Below are 22846 nucleotides of genomic sequence, written 5' to 3' on the forward strand. Positions count from 1 at the left end.
TCATGTTGCTGTGCCTTGAGAGGCCACCCAGTTGAGTGTGAGCTGAATTTTCTGTCTGACAGCTCAGAAGCAACATGGGCATGTTTGTAGTCCTCTCCCTTTGAATCAACACATGCTACAACATAGTATTTTGGGAGGACCCGGACATATTTACATCTGGAAGCAGCTGTTTCCCTTGCAGATTAAACCTGTGTTCTGTGAAATATGATTAGCACAGAGGATGCAAAATATCCTTTGCTTCCATGGTAGATTTTGTCAGAGGAGTCTGCATCCAAGTACAGATCCCATTTACTCACAGATGGATGCTACTGTATTACTGATTTCACAGTGAAATCTGAAACCCATACTGAACTGCAAAGTCCACAATATTTTACTGAATTAATATTCATAAAACAATGATGGACTTAATAAAATAAATTACAGGGGTGTGCATGAAGAGGTACCGAGCTTGCATAGACCCACACTGGAACATCCACAGTTATAAGCTGCAATTGAAAGTAATTAGAATGAGATAACACAAAACTGTGCCTTATCTTGAATCAGAGATAGCTTATTAGCCTGTCAGTAGATGAGCAGTTGTGCGGTTGCTTTGCCTCTCATTCTCCAGCCAGTGTAATTCTGGCTATCCGTAGCATTCTGCCAGTGGCTCCCCCTGGTACAGACATGGCCCAATATCCCTGGAGTTGTGAGGAGTCCCCCAGGAACGTTCCACAAGTTTTTGTTAGATCAGGAGACATTTTTACAGATTTGGCTTTTGAATTTGAATGTAAATTAAAGCAAAAGCCAACTATGAAGGCACCTCAGCTGCTGGTTTGGGTCGGAAATAAGGAACAATCAAGTACTTTTTTTGTAAAGAACATTTAGGGAACAACCATTTCCCTAGAACAATACATATATGTTCCCTCATATACCATATTTGTACTATCCACAAATCCAGATAACATCAACCTGTAATGCTTAAAATGCCATTTACCAATTCTATAACACTGCAACATATCATTGTTTATGCACAATTTAAAAAAAATATTTACATTAAAACAAATATAATTTGAAGCTCATCCTTAGTGTGATATTCTGGTACCTACAAGATGTCCAGGTCTGTTCACACGTGTTCTTTTTGTGGCAAAGGTTAAGGTAGAAATGGACACAATAAACTTCAAAAGATTGAGAGAATATGGATTTGGACATTAAACTGTTTTTAAAAGATGTCTTCAGAAACAATTATGCATGTGGTAATAGACTGTAGCTAAGTCTTCACTCAATTGTCTATATTGTCTTTCGCCAAGTTTCCATCTTTCAAAAACAGTTGTAATTTTCTAAAATTTCAGGTTTTTTTTTTTCCCTTCAGATAAATTAGCCCAAATAAAATTAAAGGAATTTGTATCTGAAACCACTGTGAAGTCAGGCACTGCCAGATATCTGCGAACCAGTGTTTGTTGAAAAACAAAATTATCTTCCCTGCTTTTTGAATGCTTAGCCATGTTTAAGGTAGGCATTTACGAAAGAAGGATTTGTTATCAGTTTTTATTATAACTCACCTATGGATGAATGTGTAGTCACAAATATTAGCATTGATGTGATGATATCATAGGACACATTACTGTGCTCTCAAAGAAAGATGAGTAGTGTTCAATCATTGCTGGTGTTTCTGTGTCTTGCCTGTCTTTGTCATCTTTAACTAACTTAAAAATATGACCAATCGTCACATTCCGTACAAGGGAAATCTGTGATATAGAATCATAGAATCATAGAATAGTTTGGGTTGGAAGGGGCCTTAAAGATCATCTAGTTCCAACCCTCCTGCCATGGGAAGAGAAACCTTCCACTAGATCAGGTTGCCCAAGGCCCCATCCAACCTGGCCTTGAACACCTCCAGGAATGGGGCATCCACAGCTTCCCTGGGCAACCTGTGCCAGTGCCTCACCACTCTCATGGTGAAGAAGTTCTTCCTTATATCTAGCCTAAATCTGCTGCTCTCCAGTTTATACCCATTCCCTGTTGTCCTATCACCACAAGCCTTTATGTATACCTGGAACAGCAGAGAGGTAGACTTATTCAAAGGTGATGAAATAAAGTATATCTTGTGTAATTGTGATACTCCAATGGCAATCAGGGGGAAATGATTGAAATCTTTCGTTGAGGAGCCTGTTATTTGAAGTGATAACTTACCCACAATGTGTTTTCAGTTTTGTAGTGTATAAGTTGGCTGTTTATGTGAAAGCAAATGCTTTCTCCTTTCCACTATCTGTGGATAGTATGTCTTGGTTAATACCAGGATCATCTGTTGAAAATGAAGATATATTACCAGTGTTCAAGCTGGTACATTTCTTAATGAATATTCATTGCTACTTGAAGTAATTATGTAAGCAGTAGGATATTTAAAATACAGCGCTATGGCAATAGAGCTAAAAATAAAAAATATGCCCTTTTCTGCCAAGAAAAGGCTTCTTAGTGGAAGGAACGACTAACACATGAATGGCAACACATTTTTGGCCACCTTCAGTCTGCTGACATGGTCAATTGAGCTATCTAACTGACTAGATCGATGTGGCGTGATAGGCTGTGATGCATGTTCATTACTTTTGCTGCAAGCTCATTTTCATGCTTTTATATTCATACTACTTATAAACACGTCCCTAGAGTTTAGTTTATGAAGCTTTGCTAAGATTATATTATGATCCAATCTCTTGTGTGCTATCTTACACCTAATAAGTCACCCTGAGCAACTGAGAAATATTTTCTGCATGAGCGATCATGAATATTATGACTGTCATTATTATCTTTATTGATATATTTACAACCATAAGTCCTTTTTTTCTGATAATGCGAATCTGCTGTTTCTCTTTGGAGACGGCTACCCCTCACCTTGCGGTGGGAATATTGCACTACATTTATTATTATAACCACAGCCCATACAGTGGTGCAACTCAGTCAGTCAAATCCTTCTTAGGCTAAATTGTACCTTCTGGTCAGTCTCTGAACCCTGCAGCACCTGGGCAGCAAGTGTTCTCAATATGACTAATATTTCATCCATAGTAAGCGCATGTAGAAAAATACCTTTAGACACCAAAGGAACTCATTGGGTAATACAAGCTGCAATTTCTTTATGTTAATTAGAAAGATACAGGAAATGCATTTCGAACAGGACTTGACCTTACTTCATTGCAAAATAAGAACAGTCCCCTAAAAAAATGAACCCAGTTTAGATCTTGTGGTTTCACAGAATCACAGAATCACAGAATCACAAGGTTGGAAAGGACCCATTGGATCATCGAGTCCAACCGTTCCTAACACTCCCTAAACCATGTCCCTAAGTACTTCATCCACCCGTTCCTTAAACACCTCCAGGGAAGGCGACTCGACCACCTCCCTGGGCAGCCTGTTCCAGTACCCAATGACTCTTACTGTGAAGAATTTTTTTCTGATATCCAACCTGAACCTCCCCTGACGGAGCTTCAGGCCATTCCCTCTAGTCCTGTCCCCTGTCACTTGGGAGAAGAGGCCAGCTCCCTCCTCTCCACAACCTCCTTTCAGGTAGTTGTAGAGAGTAATAAGGTCTCCCCTCAGCCTCCTCTTCTCAAGGCTAAACAACCCCAGCTCTCTCAGCCGCTCCTCATAAGACTTGTTCTCCAATGTGTTTCCTACACACCAGGCCTTTCTGAGGGACACTCCTGCAATGGCTGGAAACTGAGGCTTGTCCGTGATGCTTGTGGTGACCTGGGAGTAGTCAGTGCTCAGTCCTACAGCCACCCATCTGGGAATCATAGAATCATCATAGAATCATAGAATCACTAGGTCGAGTCCAATCATTCCTAATGCTCCCTAAACCATGCCTCTCAGCACCTCATCCACCCATCCCTTAAACACCTCCAGGGAACTCAACCACCTCCCTCAGCAGGTGGTTCACCTCCCTGCCACCTTCTACCTGCCTCACTCAGCACAGTAAAGCTCTGCTGAAGTTTGAGATCTCTTGTTTGCTGGCTGCTGAGCTTGGAGGAAAATTTTCTCAGGGTCTCGTTAAGAGTTATAGCGAGAACTGTTCTGGACTGGCTTGCTGTTGGACTTCCAAAGCCTGCCCCATGAGCAGCACTCACTGACTCTTGTTAGTAAAGCAGACCTGCCTCGGCAAGACAAATGCTACAGTTCAACAGGCGCTTTCTTCCTTTCCTTAGTAAGGTTATATGTGCAAACCCAAAAGACTATAACAAGAGCAGATTTCAACAGCTGAACTGCAAACATGAGGCTGTATTGGGATTGCTGTTTCCATGATCAGTTCAAGGCTGTATTAGGAAAAGACAGATGAGGAAAACAGTCAAGTCTCTGTGTGCCTGAGCTTGGATTTAAATTTCAGATAGTTTCTTCAGGGTGGGCTCTATACTGAAACAAGGTTTAACCCCTAGTTATTTCTGACAGATGCTTCGCAGAAGTTTGATGAATTCAGCTTACCCTCACCAGGCAAACAGCTGACATCAAGGGTGTCCTGTAAACTCGCTATGCTCCTACAAGCTGAGATGGTTTCTGGCCATTTGTAACCAATATAAGTGTTCGTATCTTCCTCAAGTGGCTGTCAGGAGTGTAAGCTCTGACACGAAGAAAGTTGCATACAGGGTTTCTTTCTCTAAATTGTGTAGAAGTCATTAGAGTGGCACAGTGCATTTCTCCCCTACATATGGGAAAATTTTACGTAAGCTACTTGCTTTAGACCTTACAACTTCTCTGTGGAGCAGCTAGGCTAACTACATAGTTGTCCCATTATAGAGGATCATAACAGTAATTCCATTTAAAGCATGTATCTCAACTGCCATAGGAGAGGAATAAAATCAGCCTTAGGTAGGTAACTCCCAGGTGCCACACATTTGCTATTTACATTCCTTTGACAAAAATGGCTTTAATTTATTGTGCCTTATGGGTCGTTAGGGAACAGCCCCAGCTACTTCTTTAAGCATTTTGAGATTTACAGTTAAGAGGTGCATACCAAGCATATCTATAAGAGTTTTGGCCACAAATTTTTACTTTGAGATTCTTCAATCATTTTGCTGAAACCAAAATGTTATATGGAGATGATTTCTTCAGTTTTAAATGTTTGATATGGAATTGATTTGGGAAGTGGATTGAAATGAAAATGATGGTCTTCTATCAACATTCACAACTTTTCCTATTGTCTTGATACAAAATGCTAGCTATGATTTTCCCAAGTTTTGTTTCGTAAGTTGTTTTGTCTTCCTATTGCAACTCAGGACAGAAATTAATTTGCAGGTATCATGATTCACCTAAATTCTTTTTTCACAATAAGCTCTGCTTATTTCTTGTCCTATATGGCTGCTAGCACAAAGAGAGTTTAAAAATAGGCTGTCTACTGAAAAGAGATCATAGTGGCCACACGTCAGTTCCTGACACAATTATATGCCTCAAGATCATGACAGGCAACTAACATACTTTAACCCATGATCAGGTTGAAAGCGTATGGGTAATAATCAGAGACAGAGACAACAAAGGGGACTTTTGAGGACGGAGAAGAACATGTGGGTGATTTGATGGTCAGAGGCCATCTTGGCCGTAGCAATCATGAAATGACAGTTTTCAATTTTTGGAGAAGTGAGGAAGAGAGGTCAGCAGAACTGCCGTTTTGGACTTATGGAGGGCAGACTTCGGCTTGTTTAGGAGACTGATCAACAAAGTCCTTTGGGCGTCAGTCCTGAAGGGCAAAGGAGTCCAGGAAGGTTGGGATATTCTTCAAGAAGAAAACCTTAAAGGCAGAGGAGCAGGCTGTCTTCATGTGCAGAAAGATGAGCAGACGGGGAAGAAGGCCAGCCTGTCTGAACAGAGAGCTTTGGCTAGAACTCAGGAAAAAAAGGAGAGTTTATGATATCTGAAAGAAGGGGCTGGCAACTCAGGAGGATTACAAAGGTTTTGTGAGGTTATGCAGGGAAAAAAATTAAAAAGACCAAGGAAGGCTCAACTAGAAAACTCCTGTTAGACACAGGGGGAAACATGGTGACAAAGGATGAAGAAAAGACTGAGGCACTTCATGCCTTCTTTGCTTCAGTCTTCAGCAGACAGACCAATAGTTTTCTGGATACCCAGCCCCCTGAGCTGGAAGACAGAGATGAGGAAAAGAACGGAGCCCCTATAAACCAAGAGAAAGTGGTCAGCAACTTGCTACCACACATGAGCCTACGGAGTCAGATGAGATCCAGCCAACGGTACTGAAGGAACTGGCTGAACTGCTCACCAAGCCACTTTTCACCATTCATCAGCAGTCCTGGTTAACTGGGAGGCCCCAGTTAATTGGAGTCTAGCAAATGTGATGCCTGCCTACAAAAAGAGCCAGAAAGAGAATCTGGGGAACTATAGGCCTCTCAGCATGACTTTGGTGCTTCAGAAGGTTATGGAGCAGATCATCCTGAGTGCTGTCACGTGGCATGTACTGGATAACCACATGATCAGGCCAAGTCACCATGGGTTTAGGAAAGGCAGGTCCTGCTTGACTAACCTGATCTCCTTCTATGACCAGGTGACCTGCTTAGTAGATGAGGGAAAGCCCATGGAGGTTGTTTATCTGGACTTCAGTAAAGCCTTTGACACCAGGTCCCACAGAGTTCCCCTGGAGGACTACAAAGATGTCATGAGGTTATGCAGGGAAAAAATTAAAAGGACCAAAGGCCAACTAGGAAATAATCTGACTACCGCAGTAAATGACAATAAAAACTGTTTCTATAAATATATTAACAGTAAGAGGAGGGCTAAGGAGACTCTCCAACCTTTATTAGATGCAGGGGGGAAAGTAGTGACAAAGGGTGAGGAAAGGATGAGACACTTAATGCTTTCTTTGTCTCAGTCTTTGATAGTGAAATGGGTTGTTGTCTGGGTACCCAAAGGCATAGGAAATAAAGCTGTAGGTCTCTGCCTTACCTAAACCTGACCAGAAGGAACCTGAGCAATCACAGATGTGCCTGGTGGACCTTGCTAATTAGAAAGGCATTCACTGAGGCAATATTTTCTCATGGAGCACAGGGAAAATAGCTGAACCTTCAAACACTCCAAATAGAAACACGCGTGCTCTGTATTACAGCTTGTTCCAATTCCCTACAGGAAATTAAAGTCTTGTTGGCTTTACTGGCACACCTCTTCAGCCTGCATCAGAGCTCTCATTCACTTTAAAAGAAAAGAGATGAGGGAAAGCCTGTGGTTGTTGTTTACCTGGACTTTACTAAAGACTTTGACACTGTTTCCCATAGGATTCTGCTGGAGAAACTGACTTCTTATGGCTTGGACAGGTATACTCTTTGCTGGCTGGATGGCAAGGCCCTAAGTCTTGTGGTGAATGGAGTTAAATCCACTTGACAGCTGGTCACAAGTGGTATTCCCCAGGACTCAGTGTTGGTGCTAGTTCTGTTTAACGTCTTTATCAATGATATGGATGAAGGGATTGAGTGCTCTCTCAGTAAGTTTGCAGATGACACAAAGTTAAGTGTTGATCTTCTTGAGCCTAGGGATGCTCTACAGAAGGATCTGGACAGACTGGATCGATGGGCCAAGAACAATTGTATGAGATTCAATGAAGCTAATAGTCGAGTACTGCACTTGGGTCACAACAACCTCAGGCAGTGCTACGGGCTTGGTGATAAATGACTGAAAAGCTGTCCAGCAGAAAAGGACCTGGGGGTCTTGTTTGAGAGGTGGCTGAATATGAGCCAGCAGTGTGTCCAAGTGGCGAAGGCAGCCAATAGCATCTGGGTTTGGTTTGTATCAGAAATAGTGGCCAGCAGAACTAGGGAAGTGATTCTCAGACTGTACTCAGTGCTGGTGATGCCACACCTCAAACACTGTGTTCAGTTTTGGGCCCTTCACTACAAGAAAGGCACTGAGCCAATGATGCGTGTGCAAAGAAAGGCAACAAAGCTGGTAAAGGGTCTAGAGCACAAGTCTTATGAGAAGTGGCTGAGGGAACTGGGGTTGTTTAGCCTGGAGAAAAGGAGCCTAAGAAGAGACCTTAGCGCTCTCTAAAACTACTTGATAGCAGGTTGTAGAGAGGCAGATGTTAGTCTCTTCTCCCCAGCAACATGCAACAGGACAAGAAGAAATGGCCTCAAGTTGTCCCAGGGGAGGTTTAGACTAGATATTATGAAAAATTTCTTCACCGAAAAGGTTGTCAAGCATTGGAAAAAGCTGCCCAGGGAAGCAGTTGAGTCAGCATCCCTGGAGATATTTAAATATGTGTAGATGTGGTGTTTAGGGAGATGGTCCAGTGATGGACTTGGCAGTGTTTACAGTTGGACTTGATGATCTGAAAGGTCTTTTCCAACCCAAACAGTTCTAGTCAACTAGAAAATTAGTGCAGTGAGCTGGAAGGCAATCCAGAAGACTCCTTGAATGTACTGAGAATAACTTCTTAAGCCAGGTAACAGACAGTCTACATGACGGTATGTGATGCTGGGCCTGATGGTCACCAATGCAAGTGAGATAACCAGTGACATCAGGATTGGAGGCAGCCTGGGCTGCAGTGATAATGCATTGGTGGAGTTTACAGTCATGAGGAATATGGGTCAGGTGAAGAATAGAGTCAGGACCCTGAATTTTATGAAAGCAAACTTCCAGGTCTTCCAGAAGTGGGCCCATGTGAACATCATGAGTTTCAACAAGGCCAGGTGCAAGGTCCAGCACTAGGGTCAAGGCAACCCTGATACTGATATAGGCTGGGGAATGAAGAGATTGAGAGCAGCCTGGACAAGAAGAACTTGGGGGTACTGGTGGATGAAAAGCTGGATGAAAGCCAGCAATGTGTGCTCACAGCCCAGAAGGCCAACTGTATCCTGGGCTGCATCAAAAGGAGAGTGTCCAGCAGGTCAGGGGAGGTGATACTGCCCTTCTGCTCTGTTCTTGTGAGACCATGCCTGGAGTATTGTGTCCAGCTCTGGAGATCTCAGCACAGGAAAGACATGGACCTGTTGTAGCGTGTCCAGAGAAGGCTACAGAAATGACTGGAGGAACAGGTTACCCAGAGAGGTGTTAGACGCCCCATCCCTGGAAATAGTCAAGGTCAGGTTGTACAGAGCTCTGAGCAACCTGATGCAGTTGAAGATGTCCCTGCTCACTGCAGGAGGGTTGAACTAGATAGTCTTTAAATGTCCCTTCGAACTCAAACTACTCTACAGGTCTATGACCATTTTCCAGGGCAGAACAGCAGAGGACAGGAGTTAGTTGGCTTTTAGTCTCAGTTTTGGTATGAGTGCTCACTCCAAACCTTTCTGGGTCTTCTCAAACTCAGTGAACCCTGATTTCTGATGTGTCCCCTTGATGTTCTCATTTTTTAATACTTATAAAATATTTCCATAATCACAAAGATCCCTAAGGAAAGCAATATGTTTTGCCCATAATCCCATAAACAAATAAAAAGCAACAGTCATACCAATGCTTCTAGAAAGTATTATCCAATACTGCAGAGACATACTCATGAGGAATATAATTCATGGAAACATTTATATTTACTACTTATACTATACAATGCATATTGCTTATCATACATCATTATTAATTGATATATATGATTTATATTTACAATATTTGTATTACAAAGCTATAGATGTGCCTGCATATTTTCTACTACAGTCTTTATTACAAATCCAGTTTATTAAATTTAGGTATTCAAAAATTATCATAAAAGCCTCCCTTTGAATTATTCTGACAATTCCCAACAACTTTATAGAGGCAAATTTGGGGGCATTGACCTTTTGCCTGGAATTTCTGGGTGTCAGGCTCTATAGATGGAATAGCTTGGCTCATACCTTTGGATGACAGGAAAGACTCAACCAAAGGCTACTTACTGCACCACTGCAGACCTGTGTCATGGGTACATCAGACCTACATTATAAATGCATTGCACATGCACAGCCAAATCAACACATCCTATGTCAATAGGATCTACACATATAAACTGCTGCTCCTGTGCAGCAACAGAATGATATCCCAGGTGCTGTGAACTTTTGCACTTGGATTTCACTATCCTATACAGACACCCATTGCAGGAATCACATTCAGAAAGTCAGCATCCCTATTGTGGGAAGCATATCTACTTCATTCTGATTGTATCATCACCCAGATAAATTCTCAAATCTGTGCAGCTTCACCTACTGGTACTGCTCCAGGGTGCTGCTCCATACTGCCAGTAACATCTCTGCATTGTGGGACCTTAGCTCTCAACTGTTGTGCATCTTCTAAAGCATTTCTGGTTTCCTTTGATGTATGTGTTTGGTTTGTCGTTAATTCGTAAGTGCTCAGAGATTTCAGCAGTTTGTTTCTCGTGTGTGTAACCTTTTCTTCTAGTAGGTGTGTGGGTATGTTTCTATGGTATTTATCACTATAACAACCCTCCCCTCCAACAAAAATTATCTTGAATGATCTGTCACTACACTGTCTTGATTTATGCACGTATTCTAGGTCCAAAAGTCCTTACACACAAGATGTAAAGATAAGGTGAATACTTCTTAAGAATTCTACCTTGCCAAGAAATTGTCTAAAAAATGAGTCAATTATTACATCAACCAAAAATACAAAATCTCAGTGGGGTACGTCAGCTGTTTCCCATATCCATGAGATTTAATCATTAATCATCATATTTGGGTCAATTAGCCTTCCCTAGCACTCAGTCATACAGTTTTGATTGCTTGTTACTCCTCCTGAGATGAGAGCTAAACGTGCTCAGATTCTCCTTAACTGTTGTTCTCTGCTTCCCATGACTGGGTTAGAAGATGCTACCCCGCAGCCTGAAGTTCGCTGGAGTCATTCAGTGGATTTTAGCAAGCACAGATTTGGGCTGCAGCTGAATACAGACTGGTAGGTAAACAATAGTACAAACGTTCCTCAGGTCAAAAAATGGGCATTATACAAACTCTCCCATTATCTTCAGGAAAATCTAAAATGAAGAAAATATTTTCCCAAATTTTAAAGTAAAAGTCATTGAAGGGGGGGAAGAATCCCAAAACAAAAATAAATGCAAGAAAGCCACCAGAATGTAGAATGGTAAATGTGTTTAAAAAAACTAAGACATTTAAGAAAGAAGACAGCTAAAAAGATTGCGAGAATGGTGAACTTGTCTTTCCAGAAATCAGAAGCCACAGCCTGATTTAAGGCAGCAGTGTCTGAGAGGACACTTTCTTTACACACGCTTTCTTTAAAAACACAGAGGTAGAAATATTTGTTCAGATTACAAATGTCACTGGTACAGGGCTACATGCGGCCATGAATGATCTGAGGCTAAAAATGGGAAGGTTTCTAATCATGGGAGAAGTGGAGTCTTCAACTGAAAATAGCAGGCAAGTACTTCAAGTATTTATGCATATTTAAAGGTCTTCATCAGTATATGAAAGCTATTTGGCACAGTTTTTATTAAAAAATCCCACAGGTTTCCCACATCTGAGACATCCTGTAGACCACAATATTCTTAAAATGTTTAAAGTTCCCCCTAAGTTGTGACGCAGTTAAGAGGCTTGGGATTAGTGAGAGTTTTCCGTCTGGCACTTCTGATGAAAGTGTACAGCCATGTTTTTCAGTGTAAACACAAGCTTACTTGACTAGAAAATGAAGTTGGTGCCTCCTGAAGACACAAGGTCTTAAACTTCATTTTAGTAACATGATACTTCACAGACATTGATATTCACGTGAAGATAAGAATGGCTATTTGCTTGAATTTGAGGTGAGTCCATGAATGACAAATAACACCAAGTTTCTACATCCATCAGTTAAAACAGTTTTAATCGAGCCACCACATTTGAAAGGAGTGCCACATACATTAGTATCACTTGAGAGTAATTAATGACTATTTGCAATACCTTTCCTCCTGAAATTTTTAGTTGTGTAACATGCTGGTTATGCTTCCACCCCTCCCAGTTTATTCAGAGCCAAGTTTATTTTACATTTGTGCTTTTTAGACAAGTTAGGACAATGGTTATAAAAAACATACAAAAGACTTAAGTTATGCTAAATGCTATTGCTGTACCATCCTCCCTCTCATTAGGAAGGGTGTTCATTTTGTTATGTCTTTTTTCCTTCGCAGCTTTAGCTGTGCAAGGATTTTCCAGGCCTGGGATTCTTTGCTATGTTTTGAATTCACTAGAAAGTTAGGCACTAATACTATTCATGATACAGAGAAGTCTACAGAGTATTCACCATCAGCCAGTACTGAACAGAAAAGGAAAAACAAAATACATGTTTGTCACAGGATTCTCTTCTTCAGCAAGAATTACAAATACACTTGATTGTATATGCCACAACTGAGCTTGCAACACAGTTCTGAAGTCTGCAGATGTTTACTCTCTCTAAGTTATAAAATACAGGTCTGGAAGGGACCTTCAGACTTCGCCTAGCCTTTCTAAAACAGGTTCACATGCAATATACAGAATAATCAAATTAAAAAAGGTGTTAAAAACAGGAAGCTATACAATATATAATACAAGAACTATGGGGCATTGAAAAATCTTAGTTCTAAAGTAATTTAGCTTTACAGTATGCTAGTTAATGCTTTGCAATTTCTATTTTGCACATGTATGTATACATACACCCATGTACTTACCTTCTCCTAAGTACTGTGTTCATCATAGTGAGAAATAAGTCCCCAGCTGCTTGTTACACAGAGTAACATACAGCATTTGCTTTCCACCCTACCTGTAACCCCCTGCAGCTGAAGAAAGCTCTGACAAGGATTACAGCTATAAGTAAACCTGCTGTAAGCTGCTGCAGGTCCATGACAACATAGATATGGCTCTGCCTCACTGGAATACTTATTTGGAATTGCTGGCTCAAGAAACACAAGCTAGGACCCAGACAAACTACTCCCAAGATGAGTGTCTATATGAAGTTTGGATACGTAAATTCCTCACAGAACTGCTTTTCTATTTTTACCTGTTATCCCTAGTAACTCACAAAGCATCCCCAAGTTTACTAAACTGGAGTACCTACAGTGTGTTTTAAAATTTTTTGGAGGATTTCAACACCTAAGATGTCCCTCCAAAGCATGGCTGATGATTAAAACACTGCAGTTTTAAAAAGGTAGACAAAGAACAGCGTACGTTTCTACTCAAAGGTATTTTCTTAGTCAGCACCCCTCAAAAACCATGTAAAAATCTGTGTAGTTCAACATCTGAAGGTGTATTGATTATCTCCATGACAATGTACATTAAGTTTTATGTGGCTCCATCACAAGTCTTCCAGTAGCCACAAAAACATGAATAAGTGGTGCATCAGCCACTGTTAAACACACCAGCTCCATGCTTTAGAATAGATCTCCTCCCAACAGCACCAACTGGTGGAAAATAAATTCTAAGTTTATTTCCCTCTTAATTCAAATAGCTAGTAGTCAACAATAGTCCAGTAACAGGAATGAGAAGAGATTCTTAGTCGGCAGTTGACTCCAATGGTCTCAGGGAAGTTCTTTCCTTGGGACTGACTTTGGTGGAAGAAAAATCATTCTTTGGAAGGTTTTTTTCTAGTTCCATTCAAGGCAATTTTGTCAGAGATGAAAACAAAATAACCTGCAGACCCCTCTAATGGGTTGTTTAAAATATCTCCTCTTCCTTTCTACACTTGAAACACTGCATCTTTATTCATAAGCAAATGTCTGAATAAAATAAGGATGAATCAATTAGTTGGGAGGGGAAAGAGCAAGTAAACCACCTAAACAGAATCAATATGAGAATTCATAAATAATATTTTAGGTAAAAGCCATTTGCTTAAAGATGCCAATGTTTTCACTAATTTATTGCCAGGGCTAGTCAGAAATACTTTGGAAAAATAAGGTGGGGTTTTTTTTCAGTCTCCTACAATTGCACCAGATTTATAGCAGAGGTTCTCCACTGTTGTTTTGACAGTGGATTGTATCTGGATTTAATCTTTCAGTTTAAGTATGGTGCTCTCTCTGGGGAGGAGTAGTAATAGGTAGGCTTGATGTTTCCCAGGACTTCATCTTCCCAGTTGGGGAGGCAGCAGAAGAAGAAAGCACAACCTATTACAACAACAGTGCTGGCCCAACCAAAGCCATACGCCCAGCTGAACATATTATCTCCTGTCAACGGAATTTCTTCTGTGAATTTCACTGGGTAGATGACCAAGCCTATGATCTGGAATGCAGCTAGAGAGAGAAAGAAAGAAAAGCAGGAGTAAATGACAATGAATGATACTACATTTCCCACTAAAAAAAGGTACCTGGAGATAACTGCATATGCTTCTAAGATATGTAAGGATTAGGTTCAATCCTATAACCAAATTTGCGTTCTTAAAGAGGTACATGACTCCTGGCCAAGGCAGACTCTCATGCCTGTCTGGCTGCAGCAGCTATGGCTGACATTGCCAGGTTGCCACGGCACACCCCTGCATGCCAGGACCAGCCTTGTCCTGCAGCCAGGCATCCTGATTCCTGAGGAGTCAGTTACCTCCCACTTGTAGCATAGACCCATAACTCCTCCTCACCTCAGGTAGGTGGGAAGCACCCAGAGCTCTCAGCTCCTAAGCCTTACTTAGCATGTGATATGCAGGGTCAAAGTTTCTAATTGTTCTCTGTTTACCACTTTTGGGAAAATGCTAACTTAAAGGCCATTGGAGCTTCCCTAACCATGATCGTCTTGGGATGTAAATCAGCCTTCCCTTGTTTCCCATGAAAATGAGTCATAAGCCAGACAAAGACAGCTTATTTCATAAGGGAGGCTCCATTTAGCATGTTTTTCTACTGATGCCTACTTTACATCTAAAATAACCTTGTCTTTGTGCCCAGCCTTACCAACAACGAAGAGCAAGCCTCCAATTCCTCTCACAAAGTTGAAGCGGAGTATCTCAATCGAGAATGCAATTACTGCGAGGGCAAAACAGATGACCAGGATCACAAAGCCAACAAGATATGTGGCAGCTGCTGCTCTCCCCCATCCTTGAAGAGAAAACAAGAAAGATGTTATATACAGCAGTGCACTGAACTGTAGGTCATTGCAGCTCTTTGGTTTCTTTTAATAATTTTTTGTTGAAAGCCTTTACTGTAAGAAGCACATCTTATGTCACATCAACACTGGACGCCACCAAAGCACACAGCTGCAAAGCAGACAGTCACCATCATTGCTGGTGCTGCACACAACTGCCTGCCTGCTAACTTGTCCTGCTGAAAAGAGGGACACAGTGAAGCACAGTAATGGAGCTAGCACTTCTAAATTCTTTATTTACAAAGAGACCCACAGACATCTGAGCAGACAGGGCACATCAGCCACTGAGAATGCCCTTTATCATTACCATTCTTGTTTGACAAAGGAGTTTACAAAACTACTTCCATGCATGAGGAAGTATGGGAGCAGACAAGAGGGTACCACCACAGGAGATAACTCCTGGGAAATAATAGTGCTGTCAGTGTACACCTTCTTGCCTGCCTGTTTGTGACAAGAATAATGCATGTGGAGCAAAATTAGCATGACCAAAAAGAAACAGATTTGGAATAGCTGAAGTGAGAGATGACAAAGAGAAAGCTCTTGAAGATAAATATCTATTCACAGCTGAAATAAATTTAGAAATAGCTAAAACGTAGCAAGTGGATGAGAAACAGCAGAATCTAAGAGAAAGTGAAAGAGTCCTCTGGAGCTGTTACTTTGACATTTGATGGGATGGGATGGTGCAGATTCTTAGGATCAAACAACTGCTGTGTGGAGTCACACAGGCAAGAAGCAAGTGGCCTTATGCCAGCAGAGCAGCACCAGTGCCCAGAACTCACCCATCACAGGCTAGGGCAAATGTAAGAATACCTCCTAGAAAACCAAACTGCAGTTCCCCTTTTACAGTAGCACAAGCTTGTGAAAAGGCCCTCATTGTGGCCAGACTCTCTCCTCTTTAGAAACCAAACAGAAGTTCAGGTGAGCAAACAACAACAAGCAAAGTTGTTCCTGCCCAGGAGGCAGGATACCTGCCAACATAGGCTAAAGCATACTGGCTAGTGCTCTGGCTTCCAGTCAGCTGTAATCACAGCTCACTTCCCACATCTGCATAAAGTCGGTTCCTACTTTAACACATTCGGATAGAGGTAGGGCCAGATCCCGAGCTCCCTCTAATGTAGGAATAAAGAGAGCTGCAACATCTAGGTCAGAACATTTTCCAGAATATCTCTTTCATAAGAGCTGCGTGTTCCAACACAGCTGAAGTGACTCTGGAGACATCCTGCCTTCAATATAGCCTCTGTTCTTTCTGTGCAGAAACTAAGAGGAAAAAGACAGTGAGGCAGATAACCTTTTCCTAAAAAGATAACACCTTCCACTTTAACTCATGTACTCAATTAGTCACATAAACTAGGAAAAACTAGTAGTAAAAGACAATGCAGTAAAACTACCTTGGTCATCCCTACTCCATACATAAATTTACTCTTTGAAAGCAAAGCATTGTTTTACAACTATTTTCATTAAATCAGTCTGCACTGGTTTCTTTCCAGCCTATTCCAACAGCAAAAGTGAAATACAGCAGCCATCCGTGAGACAGATCTCAGCCTAAATGCCCCAGTCACCATTGCTGCCACCTGAAGATGGTCATGCTGGCATAGAAAAGGTAAGGAAAAGGATTATCCTTCCCCTCTCCTTTTGGAGCTACTCAAGACATCAAACACTTTTCAAATTAGTTTTCCTTCAGCCAGTTATGCTGTTTCATACCCCTTCCATAGGGGAGTGCTGTGTGGTGAAGAGGGAGGGGTGATATCCAGTGAGCATCTGGAGTTTCAAGCTATGTCAATTTTCTGATAAAATCTTTTAATATAAAACAAATATAAAACCATACCCAACGCAGGAATTGGATATTGTCTCTACAATAGGATTTATTTAGAGACAACTAATATAAAATAACATGTAACCATTACACACAGCCAGTCCAGAAAAAGTGATTCAGACTAAATGGTCCAGCAATACTATTTATTGATAGTTGCCCTATGAAGAAAAAAAACACAACAATAAGAAGGAACACTTAATTATCAAAGCACATTCATTTTCAGACGCATTACATGTGCTGGCACAGCATAGGAAACCAAGTCTTGCATCTGTCTGATAAAATTTAGGTTGTAAACTCAAACACACCTGCATGTTAGACACCTTGAGGTTTGGCGCAACACAAACATAACCAGAAGACCTATAAGCCAGAAAGGCCCCAGTGCTCTTCCTGTTATTTCCATATCCTCTGTGCTTACTTTACAGGTATAACAAGCTTTTGGATACAGGTTATTCCCGGCTAGGCTCAGTGATTTATTTTCTTGTCTCTGGCTATGTGAAAATGGTAACATATACAGCTGTAGGAGATGTTTTGTCAGAAAGATTAGTATCAAGACCAGCTGTGTTTCAGGTCTTCAGAAACAAGGCAGTAGTAGCACCACTATGAAATTCAGTGGTTTTTGTGCTTGTGCGACAGTGCTCAATGCTAGTGACCCTGTACATTCCTCTCCTCGTGCTGCTAGATTACCTTCTCCAGTGGCAGTTAGCAGCAGGTTGATACTGATAAGACAAAGCCATAGGTACCAGCCACAGTATTGGATGGGTCTATTCTAGGCAGGACTAGACAATAGCCACTGAATGGCCAGCCTGCCAGATGAGCACCAGTGGGAGTCATCAGAAGGGCAGCAAAAAGATCTGGATTTATATATATGCAACATAAAAGAAACCTCAAAATAATTACTGGGAGTCTTAAGTGACAGACAGAAGAGGTTGGGGTGGGAGGCTGCACCCTTAGCAAGTATAAGGTGCAGGCCTAATGCTCTTCTTTCCCTCACAAACTCTTGCTACCCTCACCAACAGGGAGAGCTTTCAGGCAAGGGTCTCCTGCAGGACTCCAACTGAAACTGATGTTTCTCCATGTAGGATCCCCTTCACGCCATACCTACCAAGTGGGGCTTTCTCAGCAACTTCTCCTCCTAGACGCTCCTGAGAGCTGACTGAGTCCCTGCAGGCACCCAGCTCTCTGTATCCGCAAGATCCTCCACCTACGGCTCCCAGTTGCTGGGAGGGGAGAGGCGTGGGTTTGCATTCTCACTCTTTGCCGCCTAAAAAGCTGGAGAGACCTTGTCACAGGAAGACAGATCAGCCCCAGTTTCTACCTAGGGTGTGCTCAGAAGTACCTTGTAACCATGAGACATTTAGCCAGAATTTAATTTTTGCATAAAATTATAAAATTCTCAGGTCCTAGTGTGGCAGAGAGTATATTTCCTACTCCAAACAGGCAAAAATATGATGTCTGTTTACGAAATCAAAATAACATCACAGTAATTTGGGGCTGCATAAATAGGAGAGCAGAAAAGCAGAACAGTTGGAGCTATTTGAATTCCCCAGGTCAGCTTTGCCTCAAAGAAGAGTCACGTTCTTTGTATCTTATCAACAGAAAAGTATTTATCATTTAGGTGGTGTTGAAAGAACATTTTAAAAAAACCCTACTGTTCGGGTTGCTGAAGGTCTATAATTATTAGGATAGATTGAGAGTCTTATTACATAGCTTGATTAATGATGACTATGGAAAGGAACTAAGCTGCAAATGTTATCACATAAAAAACTAGGAGGGGTCAGGATTATTTAAAAAACAAAAAAAAAGCAACAGTATTAGGTGTATTTCCTGATTTTATTTGACCACGCCTCAGCCTGAGATGGAAGCTCCACAGCATAGGATATTTAAATCTAGATTTATGCTTAGAAATTCATAAAAGAACTGGAAAAACAGAATAGCCGGGTGATAAACTGCTACAAGATTTGAAGTAGCATGCATTTCTCATCTTTGTTCACTTACTTACAAAAGCAGAAGCTGTTAGGTTGTGAATAGCTGGAATCCTAGGGTAGAAGTTTCACCATGATGTGCATAGACAAGGCATGTTTTCACACTGCAGTTATAATAATTTTCTGTATATAAATGGCAGTAGCAGTTCTTGTTCAGCTTTGAGAATCCATTGCATACAATGCCCAAAAATATCTGCTTTTGTTGACAAAACAAAGGAGTAATGGACTGCAAGTAAGAAAGCACCATCAGTAATGTTTTCTTGCTCATGTAATGTGTGAACTTCCATAGCAGTATGACTTGTGAAGGGAAGGTATGTGCATGCCCACCATGAGCACAGGACAGCCCACAATCAAAGGTTTAACAGGAGGACTGGTAGGGAATTAATACTGGGAATCACAGCCGGAAAAGCAATTCCTATACTACCAACCTATTAAATAAAACCCCACTAGTAGAAATCTTTTACTCAGGGAGTGGCAGTAAATGTTTTCTGGGTGCAGACAGGGATACTGACTCTACGCCTCTTTAGCATTTTCTGAGTGCCTGCACTCACCTGAAAACTCTAAGTTTGTCTTGGATACATCCTGGCACCATATACCTGAGAAAAGCATGCCTGTAAAGAGGCTTACTGAAAAGATAAGTGTACCTGTAACATTCCTCCTTTCTTTACCTGGCCCTTCAGTGAAGTCGACACATGTAACTCAGCTTCACCAATAATGTGTGGTATCAAAGTCCATGCCTCTAGGGACACAGGTACAGTGGCACAGCCGTGGTGAAACACGATTCACAAAGGCTGGGCTCCTGCTTCTAGGTTCCCCCCTTTTTTTTTTTTTGGCACTGGCTAAGGTTCCAGGTGAATGCTTCCCTTTTTGTAAGTCGGCTGTTTTGTACTTAGTGAATACCAACCGGCTGTTCAGAAGGTAAGAAAGAGTTAACCTCTATGGGATATGGGATCACCTTTACAACATACATACACGCCCATCTTTACAGCGATAATTCAAAGGAAAGACACTATGAGCGCGTTCAGAACCGGGAGGGCACTGCCACCCACAAATATTGTTCCCAAATTTACAGGCTCATCACTACAAAGAGAACAACCCATTCCAAGTAACCACATTGCAAACAATCCTTATCATATCAGATGGCTTACTGATATGTTTTAAATATGCAGTCAACAGTTTAATTCTGCAATGGTCCAGACTAAGTCATCTTGAGTCATATTATAGTGCAGTACAGTAGCTCTGCATTGCAACATTTTGATAATAAACAGACGCTGTCAGCCAGGTACTTCCCAGACACAAACCAGTACAGAGATCTTCTCCACCCCCCTATCAAATGACATCCTACTCCTTTTTTTCCCTTTCCACTTCTTCCCTCTCTTGTGGCATTTGCAAATGTGCAGTTAAGAAGGAATGCAGCTTAGGAGACATTCCTATTTGCAAATCTTTGTTTGTCTGTTCCTGCCCCTTTTTCACCCATTTAAAACAAGTGACTCGCCTGCTGTTCCTCTTCCTCTTCTAGGTACAACATGCTGCAGCTCAATACAGAAACTGTCTAATGGAGCTTTCTAATAATGAGTATCCACTCTGAAGTTTTCATTTCATCAGGAGAGGCACAGGATGGTTAGTGCATAGTAGTTATTGTATGCAAAACACAAGTTATGCATCTCAATTAATTAACTTTTATGTTCCTGCAGTAGCGCTGTAAATCCCTGCTAGGCATCTTTTCCTTTGTAAATGCCCTCACCTATTTGGAGCCTAATTGCATTAGCATAGAAAAAAGGAAATAAAATAAAACCTGAACTCATTCATTACATCCTGTCTCTGGATGTAAATAGTATCTGAATATACAGTGGCACCGATGTCATGAAAATTAGAGGAGACGCAAAATCCAGTTAGTCTAAATAAGTCAAGGATTTAAATAAATTTTGGGTTAAATAAGCCAAGGCTTAAGCAAGTGAAGTCAAGGGTACTATTCTTCTTTGACAGCTTGTTAACCAGAAAAACCAGCAGAAAGTTGCTCTTGCCCCACAACACTGAAGGCTGATGAAAGCACACGCCCGAAAGTACTGAGGAACAGGAGAAGCAGTGTCACTACCAGAGAAAGCAAACTTCAGCAGGTCTGCTGTAGGAGAACCTCTTCCCTGTGCAATGCAAATTTCAGCAAACCTACTGCATTGGTTTTTCTTCTCTAACTAATGGGGGGAGACTGACATTTTTGTCAAACGAGCCAGATTTCTTCCACCTACAGCAAGACCTGCATTCATCACCTGGCTGAGAAATAAAGCCACTGCTCTTGCAATATACTCAGTATTTAGCTTCTGCACGAGTGTTGCAACGGAAAGTTTCTGGAAGTCAGTCCACTGTACTTGGGTAGCAAGGGATCTGCGTGGAGCAACAGTCCCAGCTCTCCTAGCCGAAACACACCCAGCTTCCCAGTCCCCGAAGTCCCTTTGTCCAGGATCTTAAGGCGGGTCTGCTTATTCGTCCAGAAGTATTTTATTTGAGGGAAAAGCAGATGTAATCAGACCCATCTGTTCTAGCCCCTGAAATTAGGAGTACGCAGTAAGAATATTATGCTGGTGCTGCTAGATTAAAATAAATAAATAAATTTTAAAAAGCAGCTCAGCAGGTTAAAACAGAGACACAATGATCCCATGATTTAGGTCCTAGTGCAACAGACTGGAATGCAGAGGAAACAGAATATTTTTGGTCTGTACACCCGCATCGGGCCATTTTAAGCTGCAGGTCAGGAGGCATCAAAATAGCCACATTCTCACGGCCAAGCAAGGTTAAAGTAAGGTGCTCTCTTCCTCCAGATGGCCAAGGACAGACCATTTTACTATTGCCCGGGTGTGGCTCTGCATAGGACGCCCTGAGTGAAGGCTTCCGTGCTCACCATCCAAGCAGCGTGTGGCAGGGGAGCTGGGACTGCAGCCTCCTGCTAGTTCAGAGGGAGCAAACAGAAGAGTCGAAGGGACTTAAGGCCAATTGGTTCTCTTACTTTGGTTGTAAAATAACTTAAAAAAAATCACAAAAAGCCCTAGCTTCTCAGTATTGTGTGGATAGAAAAGATTGCTCTGAAGCAGTCTGGACCCGTATTCCTTTGCTGGTTTAAGCTCTGAAACAATATTAGTCCTGCAAAGGAAACCCCATGGCAGAACGCAGCCGTGTGCGCCCGCAGCGAGGTGAGCGCCCGCAAACCCCACTGCTCTACAGCCGCTGGCCTCGGGTGGCAGCACCAGGGAGGAGAAGGCAGGGAGCTCCCCACTTACCGTATTCCATGAGGGACTCGCAGCTCCAGTTGGGATCGTCCTGGCCCCGCGTGCAGCTCTCCCACAGGGACGCTTGCTGCACGTAGGGCTCGGACTCGGACTCCAGCCAGCCCCGGCCCGCCAGGGCGATGATGCCCATGATGATGGCCAAGCCCAGCAGCAGCGGCAGGAGCCACCTGCATCTCCAGCAGGCGAGGGTGCACACCACCATCCTGCGGGTCGGAGGGGACGCTCCGACGGGACGGGAGACTGCGTGTCTCTCGGTCCAAGAGAGTTTTTAAGGCGCTAGGGGAAGAGGGAGTCCCACCCACATTCCTCTGACTAAGAGAGCAGAGGAGGGAGCTCCTCGCTCTGCCCCGGCTCCCTCCCTGCCCTTCCAGCCTCCCTTCCCTTCCCCAGGCTGGGCTTTGCGCTTAACTCCTTGCTGTCTGACACCCTCCCGGCTTCGCACCCGCTTCTCTGTCGCGGCCCCGACACCGCAAAACCTAAATACAGCAAAAACTTCAGGTTCTCGCTAGGTTTCAGAAGCCCTTGCCCTCCTCCCGCCTGTTCAAGCCTGTCTTTCTCCTCTCTGTTCACTGGACAGACGGATCAGCCCTACCCGACATTGATAGTGCTTAATGGTGTTAGTCACTTCAGGCGGCAAAAGCTTGTAATAAGTTGCTTTGAAGTTGAAATGGTCAACTTGTTGCCCAGTTTTTTTAGGCAATTCTAATGCAAATAATAATAAGAAAGGTATTATGTTATTTAAGGATGGGAATGTGATGTTATTAACAAGGAAGCCATCAGTTGTCTGGCATCGAGCTCAGAATTAAACAAATG

The 22846-nt window shown here is 42.2% G+C and overlaps 1 protein-coding gene across 1 annotated transcript; it reads right to left on the reverse strand.

Annotated features, from left to right (window-relative positions):
* Positions 1-11733: 11733 nt before the first annotated feature.
* LOC104056259 (p53 apoptosis effector related to PMP-22) lies at positions 11734-22329 on the reverse strand. The gene is made up of 3 exons (XM_009557499.2): positions 22025-22329; positions 14768-14911; positions 11734-14122 (listed from the first exon to the last, which is right to left on the reverse strand). Exons 1-3 carry the CDS (start codon positions 22233-22235, stop codon positions 13887-13889), a joined length of 591 nt encoding a protein of 196 aa, XP_009555794.2. The 5' UTR covers positions 22236-22329; the 3' UTR covers positions 11734-13886.
* Between the last annotated feature and the right edge of the window lie 517 nt (positions 22330-22846).

The sequence above is a fragment of the Cuculus canorus genome, chromosome 3, assembly GCF_017976375.1.
Source record: "Cuculus canorus isolate bCucCan1 chromosome 3, bCucCan1.pri, whole genome shotgun sequence".
NCBI classification, from domain to species: Eukaryota; Metazoa; Chordata; class Aves; order Cuculiformes; family Cuculidae; genus Cuculus; species Cuculus canorus.

What these genes read in the sequence shown, in the direction of transcription:
- LOC104056259 (XM_009557499.2), bottom strand. Translation starts at nt 22,235, where the DNA reads ATGGTGGTGTGCACCCTCGCCTGCTGGAGATGCAGGTGGCTCCTGCCG. An exon ending in CGAGTCCCTCATGGAATACG is followed by an intron (nt 14,912 to 22,024) that starts GTAAGTGGGGAG and finishes TTTCTCTTCAAG; the next exon opens with GATGGGGGAGAGCAGCAGCT. An exon ending in AGGCTTGCTCTTCGTTGTTG is followed by an intron (nt 14,123 to 14,767) that starts GTAAGGCTGGGC and finishes TTCTCTCTCTAG; the next exon opens with CTGCATTCCAGATCATAGGC.